This window comes from Stegostoma tigrinum, chromosome 3 (assembly GCF_030684315.1).
Source record: "Stegostoma tigrinum isolate sSteTig4 chromosome 3, sSteTig4.hap1, whole genome shotgun sequence".
NCBI classification, from domain to species: domain Eukaryota; kingdom Metazoa; phylum Chordata; class Chondrichthyes; order Orectolobiformes; family Stegostomatidae; genus Stegostoma; species Stegostoma tigrinum.
Genome location: NC_081356.1, coordinates 102,096,896 through 102,109,092, shown reverse-complemented (window position 1 = coordinate 102,109,092; position 12,197 = coordinate 102,096,896). Strand labels below are relative to the sequence as shown.

The window sequence follows — 12,197 nt, the reverse complement described above, 5'->3', positions numbered from 1 at the left end:
AATGCTAACTTATTGGTTTGCTGTATGAATACGGCTCCATTATTGATTGCTTATTTGCTCAGTGATAGGACTGTTGCATGCCTAAATATCCCTTTTACTTGATGCAAAACGTAAGCTACTGCCTGGAATGAGAAAAGCCAGAGATCCTTGGCATCATTGATTTTTTCAGCAAAGGAAAAATTCTTTCCCTATTCAGTCTATTAAAGGAATTGTCTCACACTTAGTGCACAAGAATTGCTGCAAAAAAAACATAACCCAATTGTCGAATTTAATTTTATTATGGGTTTTAATTTAATTGTTCCCTTTACATCAAATACTCCAGTGGCAGGGGATATTGCACACAATATCTGAAAAGCACTACATAATACTTTCACTGAAAACTAAGTTCTACATTAGATATGACTGGTTAGAATTTTGCAGGATTATAAGACATAAATACCATACACAGCTGCAGTTTGACACATAAAACATTATTCAGATAATGGGAGGATTGTGAGTTGCTGCTCAGCCAGCTGTGAGGCTGGTGCTTTCCATATTTGGAAGATAAAACTGCATGCAAGTGTTTAAGCAGATATTTTATGTTCGCAGTCTATTCATTTTTACAAGTCATCAGCGGAACATCTGTAAATTAAGGATGAGAGTAAATCTGGACAGTCACAAGATTGCTGGCAGTCACAGGATTGGTTGCAGTCACTTACCCGGGCATTAGACATGAACAGTTTTTGGTCACTATTACTTTGTAATGTCACAAACATCCCATAAACAGTATCACTTAGTAAATCAACTGACATATCATCATGGTCACTGCTACAAATGTGGCGCCTCACACACAAAATTCAACATTTATAATGAGATTCATTTTAAAAATACACTCAAACGTTCAAACACGCATTCATTCTGATGTCTAAAAGTGAGCAATTCCCTCGCCATATTTACTATCACAATTTTAATGTACATAATTGTTCTTATAATTAAAACAAATTTCATAACATATACCCGTTTGATCCACAAATACCATTAACGGGCACCTTTTTGTAGTAAGGTGGAAATGAGCGGCATTGCAAACTTTAAACATGCAAGTGGATTATGAACAAATGTTTCATCAGAGCCTAGTATGTTAGTTTGGATACAGTATATAAATCTGGAAGAAAATTAACCACGGCAGGATATCAGCAGATTGTCTATTTCAAAAAAATGATTGGTTGTTGGAATGTAACATGTTCAAACCCACTTTATTATGGCAACTCATCACAGCTAGCTCCTTGATCCTCAAAGTCTGTAGGAACCATCAGAAAGAAGTACGCAATCATTTTCACCTTACTGACATTGTGAGTTTGAAGGCTTTTAAACAATATCACAGCAAAAAAAAATACAATGAATTGTTAAATTCAGGTAAAACTAATTTCATAAAGTCTACCATGAAGGTTCCATGCTTCCAGGGCACAAAAGTTTGACTTCTTACCAAGCTCCTTTTAATATTGACATTTATTACCATAGTGCAATCTCACAATTACACAACAATGAATTTTCCAACTCAGTAACATGATCTTAATATCTGCATGAAATACAAACATGAAACAGCGAAAAAAAAGGATGCAATAATTAAATGCAACTTGCTGTCTTTTTTCTTACAAAATGCACACTGACTGTCAGAGCTTTACCACCCCACTTTTCCATATTTCCATACTTGTTGTCATAATCTTAATTTCATGCTTTGAATCTTTTTTCTGAAAGCCAGGTTTTGATTTTTCATCTCTACACTGAAAAAAGTGACTCATACGGAACATTCTACTGCTTTTCAAAAGAAATAAATGAAAGGGTAGAGCTGGGGGAAGGGACCTGTGGGAAGTTCAGCTTTAAAACTACAACAATACATTTGATGAAATGCAGCCCCTATGAAAATGTGTACCATCAGTAAAATCCATGTACTGCCCTGTGCATTTCGGCACCTTGCTCTGGGCAAATATGTACGCAACTCTGAATCAGTACCATTTGAGAAAGTGTAAAGATGCATTCAAAGGAACTTTAAGCAAGTCTCCAAAAACATTTTATACAGGGATGTCAATAAAACAGCATGCCACATGCACATTCTCTCAATGCTTTTAATGCTCCTAACACATGATAACACATCTATCTACCTTGAGGATTTGTAATGTTTCCAAAGAATTGTAGGAAAGGGCAATTCATCTGAAACAGTCATAACAAGCGCCTTTAAAAAAAATTAGAATAGTTTATATTACAAAATCTTTAAATTTAACCCTTGGTTCTAGGTGAGAAACATACAGCACAGAAGCAGGCCCTTCTGCCCATCATGCCTTGCTAGCCTTTCAAAGAGCTATCCAACTTGAAAAGAGTTTAATTTAAAAAAGAAACTCGGTAACTCTGATCTCACAGTTTATAATTTTGTACAATCAAAAAGCTATGGACTGTAATGGAACTAAATCTTCAAAACTGCTGTGTTCAAAATAAATTAATACTAATAACATTATCTTGTACTAAGAATTTGGAGTCAAAAGACCAAGGCTGTCACATTTTTCATGTCTGTTCTCAAAGCTGTGCCAAGAATGGTCCCCTGTATGAAGAACCCATTTCAATAATTTGCTTGAATATTTTAAATGTTTGTATTTGAGAAGTTATGTTAGTCAAAAATGCAATGAGCACAAAGAGAAGGTGGGTGGCCTGATGTCACATTTGGGTTCCATAAAATGTCTCCTACCTCCTACCAGCTCCCAGCCTACGCTGCACTGTTCTTGAGCCAATTGGTAGAAAATATATAAGAATAGCATATGAGGATTGATTTGTTTAAAACTCCTGTTTTTGAAGGAAACATTGAAGGCTTCCATTGCCCCTTGTCCTGACAGCGTGACTAACAAGGAGTCTAGAATGTGGAGTTGAGTTTCTCACAGTGTAGCACAGTATGTCAGAGGACCATGGCATGGCAAAAGCAGACTCAGGCAGCAGCAGCTTTGAGCAGCTCAAACAAGTCAAATGTAAAATGCATGGTGACTGACTTTTTAAACTTCTCCACAATTATAACTAGGATACCAAAGGTAACTGCGTCCTTTCAAAGGAATTTAACTTAGCTGGCATTTAACGATACTGATACAAAACAAACACTTTTAGAGTATCTAAAACTTTCTTCGAGTTTTCGTGTTAACTGCAGAAGCTAAAAATTAAAAATGGTGTTTTGTTTTCAAATAGCAGAAACAAATAATTTAAAACCATGTGCTTCAGTAATCCTTCTTAAATAACCTACTTGGAAAAATATCTTCAAATAAAATACCACAATAACAGAAGTTTATAATACAATGTAATATTGCATAAGTTTCAGTGTCTGAAGCCACATGATAAAATTTGACTCTAATGAAGCCTGCCCACATTAGGAAAGCTGTGTACAAAAACAGTGCAAACATAATGGTGCTTTCATTTTCTGATAAAACAACTTTGCATCACACTTTTGTTCACATAAAGTATTTAAAAATAAAACAATCAGCTTTTTTTTTCCTTTTAAAAAAATGTACTGTACAAAAATGAGGTCATATCTGTGGGGAAGCAGCTATTTAAATTTTATGTCTGACAAGGTTACAACCAGTGGGGTCAAGGGTCATCTAATTCCAGACTAAGGCTCACTAGTTAGATCCAACAGTGGATATTTTTGACAACAATGGAGGAGAAAGTTAAATCAGATATGAAGAGTTTATGAAAAGGTGAGTAAGCCTTCACTGTCCTCATGCATTTCTTTTTCGGTGAATCAGTGTCAGGTGGAAAAGGCAATTAAAAGTAATGATCCATGTTTTAAGTCGAATTTGTATGGAAGGTAAACACACTAGCTACACGGTATCCTTGCTTTACACAAAGTAGTTAGGGGGTTATAATATTTAAACGCCAATTATAAATTTCGATACAGAATTCAAATTAGAATAACAGACAATACCACAATCCAAAGAGACTTTTGGCTGGAGGTGGATACCTGCAAATGTTTCAAAGAAACTGCTATTATAGTGGCATAAAAGAAAAGTATGCCCTTTTCACAAAGTTATAGACAGTATCATGCTCTCATATATTCAGATTTTTAACTGGGAAACTGTAAATCATGGAATAGCAAGCATATCTGACTGAATCTAAACCACAAGAAAATAATGGGCTTCAGATTATCATTAACATCTCATGTTCACATTATATGTGGCATTGAGCTTTATACTGCACCACTATTTATTGGATTAATATAACTAATTCTGGATCCCAGTATGACTTGTTTGAACCTGTAAGCATTGATTGACCATTTATTAACCTATGTTTCTCCTAAGTTGAATATTCCCTGTTGCAACAAACAAAAAATATTTACTAAAATATACAGTAAGTGCATTGTCAACTCAAAAATATCACTTTCAAAAATGTACAAGCATCCTTGCTAGTTTTTCGAAGAAAGTAGAAACAAAACATGACTAGACTTTACAGAGTGTATTTGCAATTGTCTTGATATCTAAATGGCAAATGTAGATTCTAATTACACTGTTCAGTGGATGCTGAACTGCTAGCTGATAGATGATCTAACCGGAAGTTAATGTCCAAAAATTCTGACACTTCCAATAGCAATATCTTTAACTGGAAATTCAAAACATGATAAACTTTGAAATTGCCTACTTGCTCCAAAACAAGCAGCACTTTTTTTAACCAATATAAAATGTTTTTTTTTTAGTTCCTCCCAGGTTTTCACACTATACTCCCTCACCGTTCAAATTCAGTTTTACCCAAGTCAAGCACAGACATGAGGAAATGCATTCAACCTTTCTAAACCCTTCATATGACAAAAAGTTCAATTCTGTTCATTGCACAGTCTGGCATACTTAGACTTACACCCGTACAATTATGTCTTGTGTATGAGTTTCCAGGTGAAACAAAGTTTTACAATTACAAATGCTGTGCAGGTACAAAAAATTGAAGAAGTTGTGGCAAAATGCTCTTCCACTGTTGGATTTCTTCCAAATAGAAATTAAAATAGACAATTCAACTTTGGGCTGTACAACATTAACAATATTACACTAGCGACTGCACATTATCAGACCGTGTCAAACTTAGGTGTAATATTAAATTATAAGGCTTTCTATAAGGTGATTTTTAGAATTATAAATGACCAATGGTTTAGCTAGTTACAAGTCCACACTTTCTGCCCAAATCAACATAATGCATCCACCTATTAAACCTCAACTGATGTTTTTGGTTAAAAAAGAATTAACTCGTGCAACAAGAACGGAGGCTATTTATCAATAATACGTTATGTAACTTAAAAAGAAAACTTTCTGCATATTTGGAATGATTCTTCTCCAATAATCCAATTCCACCTGAACCTGTGCTTGCTTAAAAAAAATGTAAAAGAAAGCATACGTCACATTTGAACATATGCAATGACTGGTCTTAAGGAAATTGTAGGGTCATATACACATACAAACACATTCACACCCACATACCTCACAGCATTACCTAAACTACTGTCCCATACTGATCTTCACTGCTGATCTGTTGTCTGCCTCATTGTTTAAAAAAAGTGCAACCAAGATCACAATACATTCAAGTCACTGTCTAAGGCAAAATGACTAGTATGTGTACTCCCAACTCCTTTGGTTTCTGCTTAAGTATATTAGCTGTTTTTATAAGCATGCAGTTTTATCAAGGCTCAATGGCAATATGCCATGGTCATATGCAGAATTACATCTGTCAAGAAGCTGGTACACAGGGAACATGCCTTAGTTAAATATCTGCATATTAATTTACGGTGGGTGGATGGGCTGGTTACGTGAATAGGGTTCAAAATACGTGAGTTTAGCACATGTTGCATTACCACATGGAGTTGTGTACAGCCTTTGCACAGCATTGTATTCATTAAAAAGCTAAATTTCACACGTTTCAACTATAGTTGTGGTGGTTTATTTTTGTGTAAAAGTTCTGTTCCCACAGGTAAGAATCATGGGACTTTTTCTCACTAAATCAGTTTCTTCAAAACATAAAAATCCTGAACCAGGATCAACCTCAGCACACATGTAATACATACAGAGCTTGGCTGATTCAAGTATTTTAAACCCTGTTGTTACTTTTTAGGAATACGAAAGTTTTGCCTTAGCATCGGAACTAAATAGTCTGGAAAGTGTTACACGCTAGTGACCTGTATAACAAATCTATCGTACAATATTCAGCAGACACTCATCTATATCTGCTTTCCCTCATTATTTTTTAAAAAATTTCCATTTGAGTGCTTCCCCTTAGACAACTGGTTGAATGTTCTGGTTTTATGGGACTCCCAGTTACAATTCGATCTTGCACGCAGGGAACGATTCATCTTGCATGACAACAGTGCTGCTACTCGCTAGTACCATGATGTTCAGGTCCTGTTGCTTCTCATGAGTTTGCTGGTACCATTCCCGCATGACTTCAGAGTCATGGGTTGGGATTAGAGTAACCTAAAATCCAACACAAAACCAGGATGAAACTGTATTCCATCTATAAAACGATCAGAGTCACAGTTAATCACGATTACATCAGTTATGAAGATATGAGGAAAGTTAAGTCTTTAAAACATGTTTCCAGCTCTGGCAATGGGTTCTGACCCTTTATTAACACTCAGAGCAGAGCTGAATAAGTTCCTGGCTGGAGCAGAAATCACATCTTACAAAATTCACAAAAACCCAATTTCATTAACGTTAAAAAACACTGAGGTAATTCATATAAAATTCCAACTGAATTATTTAATATTAGGCAAATCATGAAGAGCTTAGCCAAAGAGGTAAATTTCATTGAGTGTCTTAAAAGAGGAGGGAAATATGGAGAGGAGAGGGATGGAGTTGTTGCTCGGGGGCAAGGCACAGAAGGAACAAACTGTCACTCATGGGAGAACAAAGTAAACTCAGGACTCTTAACAGACTCGAATGAGTACAGAGATTTGAGCAGGAGTAGTATATAGAGATAAAGAGGGATTGTGGAGGGATTTGAAAAGGAGGATCAAAAATTTAAATTTAAGGTACTAATGGATCAAGAATCAACATTAATCAATGAATAAAGCAGTGATTGATGACTCAGGCAGCAGATTGAGCTTCACTTTACAAAATGAGCAGGACGGGGTGTCAGCCTAGACTCATGTGGTCTCCTGATCTAGTTTGACTAATGAAGAGGATTGGAGATGCATTTTCCAGGGTTTGTCCTCTCTAAATTGGCAAAGGATTTTTAGCATTGCTTTGCAAAGGAAATTTCATGACTGTGAGTGGAGAATAGCTTAAGAAAATGGATGCTTCAGGAGTATGACAGTTTAGACTTGATGAAGGTCTGCCTGTTATCATTGTATGATCTTGTAAATAATGCTGATTGAGTCACTGATAAATTAAGCCTATCATCATGATCTTGTTGAAAGGTGGAGCAAGCGCATCGTGGCAAACACCTTACTTCAGTTCCTGTTTCTCATAGTTAGTTTTTATTAATAATCACAGTCTGATTGGATGCTGAAGTATTAATGATTTTTTTTACATTGATTACTTTCTATCCATCATTGATTTTGAAACTGCTGCACTTGACTTCACATGCCCTTCCCTAACTGTGCTGGTGCTGAAATATTCACCATCATAGACTCACTCTTGAACATTTTTCGAATACTCCATTTTTAAACACATCATTTTTTGATCATTTCATTCTTACAAGCTTCAAACCTCAATAGCCTCCTCATCTGAGGTTCACTGTTGCTTTTCTCTCTGGCTATTCTTCATTTATTTCCATGTCAGTGCACTGAGGGTCGACAGTGATGGTGATTTTAATCTCCAATTGGTATCGCCCTCATTGACTAGGTGCACTTTATTGCACTGCCTGCTTCACCCCTCCAACTCATTCCCCCACTGATACCAAACAATTGCTTCACATGGAAGTGTGCGCTGGTCTACCATGCAACTCAAAAATCAGCACCGGGCCTCTTGTGAGCAAAGACAAGTTGTGGGCACCAACTAGATCACCTGAATACAGCTTGTTAGTCTTAACCTGACAAATCTGAGTCAGCTACAGCACCAAATTTGGTGATCGTGCCAGATATAAGGAAGGCAAAACTGAACCCAGGATAGCAGAGGCATGGGGAAATGAGCAGGGGCCCCCTGAAACTGCCATATATCAATTTTTAAAAACTCTGATGTCATTGTTCATACAGTCTTCAATGCTGCTTTCAGTGATTAGGCTGTTTATAACCCTTAAACCACTCCAAAGCGAACACTTTCTAGGTGACTGATACAGCTATTTTCAATAAATTCCAGCGACTTCCTTTAGAGTATAAGAAACTGAAAAAGGAGTGGGCCTTACAACTCCTTGGACTTGCTCCACCATTCAATATGTTCATGGGCCACCTTCTGCTTCAACTCCAGTTTCCCACAAAACAAAGACATGTTTACTACCACTTCAAGTATGCAATATTTACTGCTTCATCTTTATCAGCCTTGATCAAAAATCTCTGATTGATGTATCAAGTATGATAACGCTTTCAAGGCACTATGAAATACAACGATTTTCCAAGTGCACTGTTAAGACTTTCTTAGTAATATATTCCAGCATTTCTCAATGATTGATGTCAGGCTAACTGATCTGTAGTTCACTCTCTTTACCTCGCACTTTTCAATAGCAGTTACATTTTCTAACTGCCAATCCCCTGGGATCACATTAAACCGGGGTATTTTAGAGTCATACAGCACAGGAAGAGAATCATCAGCACAACTCATCCGTGCCAACCAGCTTTTCTAAATTGAACTAGTTCCATTTGTCTGCATTTGGCCCATATGCCTCTAAACCTTTCTCCATGTACCTGACCAAATGTCTTTTAAATGTTGGAACTGTACTCAACTCTACCATTTCCTCTGGCAGTACATTCCATATATACACCACCCTCTGTGTGAAAGAATTGTCCCTTGGGTCCCTTTTAAATCTTTGGACTTCCCTACCTTGGGGGAAAGACCCTAGCTATTCATTATGCCCCTCATGACTTTATAAACCTCTATGAGGTCACTCCTCAGCCTCTAACGCTCCAGGAAACAAAGTCCCAGCTTATCCAGGCTTACCTTATAACTCAAACCTTCCAGTGCCAGTAGTATCTTAGTAAATTTTTTGCACCCTTTCCAAAGTAATAACATCCTTCCGACAGCAGGGCAACCAGAATTGCATGAATACTCCAAATGTGACCTTACCAATGTCTTGCACAGTTGTTAGAATTGAAAAATCAAACCAGTGCACCCACTATCTCCGCAGCTCTTTCTTTCAGATCCTCAGGATGTATGCCATCAAGTCCCAGAGATTTATTGCCATTAATCTTAAGTTTCTCTAATACATTGTTCTCCATTAAGCTCCTCACTCATTTTGACTCTTGGGTTAACCTCTATATCTGGCCTGTAATTTGCCTTCTCCTGTGAAAGGGAAAAGCATTGATGGCAGATCATTAATTAGCCTCTTATGGTCCTCAAAAGGGATACTCAGTTTTCAAAGTTGCCAGTGTGATAGCCTAAAATCCAGCCCTATGTTACTAAGTCAAAGAGGAAACCAAAATTCTGAAAGATAATTTTAGCAATTAGGATTTGATAATTTTATTTGAGGACACAATAATGCTGATTATAACAAGAAATGCAAAAGATCTATAATGTTACAAGAATTGAAAGGAAAAAGATTTTATTGCTTCATTGAAGAGCATGTAAGAAATTAAGCCACAGCAACTTGGCCATTACACTAAAAGTAAATGGGAGAAGGCTTAATAGATCATCATAGCAATGTAGCCAGCAATGGTTCACTGGCATATTCCTGGTGGAGGTATCTGTTTGAAATGATTGTAACATCAGTGTTCAGTTCAATTTATCAGTTGTAACATTAACCGGAAAACAGTTACATGCTGTACAAAACAAAAAAAACTTTACACTATTATAAGTAAGCTATTTAATGGGATTCTTTTGGAAAATTAGATAAACAGTAAAAGTAATAAAATGTTTTGAAAGCAGGAATTTTGTAAGCTTACCTGCATATTACTACCCCACTGAGACTTGCCCTCCAGGAGTGCATCCAGCACAGCCCTGCTCGGTTCATCAGCTGCATGGTCATTTCCACTCACTACATAGTAGGAAGATCTCACTCGCTTGAAAAACTCTGCGTCCACAGTCTTGGCACTGCAGTGATTTGGAATGTATACCAGGTCAAGGTACACGGGAGGTCCTGGGGGCACTGACGGCATGCTTGCTGCCTTATTGCTGCTGGAAGCTTAAACAGACAGAGTACAGTATTTCACTCTAATGGCGTTACAAAAGTTGATTCCCCATTAAGGGGAGAAAATGTCCAGATTTCATTCTGAACACAACAAGTTACCGGCAATATTTAAATCAATTACGCTTTGCCCAATTTTTCTATGCTTCCTCTGGAGGCTTACATTAAGTATGTTCAATGTGTAGTATAATGTTGATCAAGTGATTAATTAAGCCTAGACACAGCACTTTGGTAGACAATTCAACCACTGAAGGCCTAAGTTCTCCTTATCCAAATACAGGTGTTGACTTTTGTTTTGTATTATTGTTCCAAATCGATGGTGTAACATTCCTGACAATGATCTGTTCAGCCTCATATTCATTTCTATTATGAGACCAATCAAAGCTTCCATGCCATTACACAATCCAACAGGAAGAACCAAATTGTGATTAAGAACAGAAATGGCAGTTGAATTTTTCTTTATCCTCCTTAAGCCACAGTTTTACACGCTGCTGTTATTTCTGGGTGAGCTCAGTGAGTTCAGGTCTAACAGCGAACTAAATCAGAGATTTTCCTGGTTTTATAGAGGAATTCCCAGTCAGATGGTCCCTTTCCCCAATGATGGGCAAAGTTGTTGTGGTTTCTGAAATACATAGGGGCATTGTTTGAACAGCTAATATTCTCTTGAATCCAATGTCTACGATTGTTCCAATAAATGTAGGGCTGGTAGATAGGATTATTCCAGTCAAAAGTTAGCCACTCTTTGTAATTGTCATCAAATATGCAAAGACCATAATCAGTAAAAGTTCATGCACCGAATCATCAAACACCTTTTCATTAATTATTGCAAAAAACAGTGACATATGGGGATTTGTTGGAAGTGTTTACCACAGAGGGTGGTAGTTGATGGGAAATGTTCATCCTGGAGACCAGTTACTAGTGGTGTACCACAAGGGTATGTGTTGGGTCCACTGCTGTTTGTCATTTTTATTAATGACCTGGATGAGAGCGTAGAAGAATGGGTTAGTAAATTTGCAGACGACACTAAGGTCGGTGGAGTTGTGGATAGTGATGAAGGATGCTGTAGGTTACAAAGAGACATAGATAAGCTGCAGAGCTGGGCTGAGAGGTGGCAAATGGAATTTAATGCAGACAAGTGTGAGGTGATGCACTTTGTAGGAATAACCAGAAGGCAAAGTACAGGGCTAATGGTAAGATTCTTGGCAGTGTAGATGAGCAGAGAGATCTCGGTGTCCATGTACACAGATCCTTGAAAGTTGCCACCCAGGTTGACAGGGCTGTTAAGAAGGCATACAGTGTTTTAGCTTTTATTAATAGAGGGATTGAGTTCCGGAACCATGAGGTTATGGTGAAGCTGTACAAAACTCTGGTGCAGCCGCACTTGGAGTATTGTGTACAGTTCTGGTCACCGCATTATAAGAAGGATGTGGAAGCTTTGGAAAGGGTGCAGAGGAGATTTACGAGGATGTTGCCTGGTATGGAGGGAAGGTCTTACAAGGAAAGGCTGAGGGACTTGAGGCTGTTTTCATTAGTGAGAAGAAGGTTGAGAGGTGACTTAATTGAAACATATAAAATAATCAGAGGGTTAATAGGGTGGATAAGGAGAGCCTTTTTCCTAGGATGGTGACGGTGAGCACGAGGGGGCATAGCTTTAAATTGAGGGGTGAAAGATATGGGACAGATGTCAGAGGTAGTTTCTTCACTCAGAGAGTAGTAAGGGAATGGAACGCTTTGCCTGCAGCGGTAGTAGATTCGCCAACTTTAAGTATATTTAAGTCATCATTGGACAAGCATATGGATGTACATGGAATAGTGTAGGTTAGATGGGCTTCAGATCGGTATGACAGGTCAGCACAACATCGAGGGCTGAAGGGCCTGTACTGTGCTGTTATGTTCTATGTTCTAATGACCCCTAAGCTCCAACATCACTGTCTCCTCAG

The 12,197-nt window shown here is 37.6% G+C and overlaps 1 protein-coding gene across 1 annotated transcript in view; it reads right to left on the bottom strand.

The window, feature by feature from the left end:
- Nucleotides 1–259: 259 nt before the first annotated feature.
- The window catches only part of map1b (microtubule-associated protein 1B), a 119,258-nt gene continuing 107,320 nt past the window's right edge, over nucleotides 260–12,197 (bottom strand). Inside the window, exons 6-7 of the mRNA XM_048526830.2 lie at nucleotides 10,016–10,254; nucleotides 260–6,455 (exon numbers count right to left, since the gene is read on the bottom strand). Of these exons, the coding sequence (XP_048382787.1) occupies nucleotides 6,300–6,455; nucleotides 10,016–10,254 (395 nt within the window). The 3' untranslated portion in view covers nucleotides 260–6,299. The remainder of the gene's footprint in view (nucleotides 6,456–10,015; nucleotides 10,255–12,197) is intronic.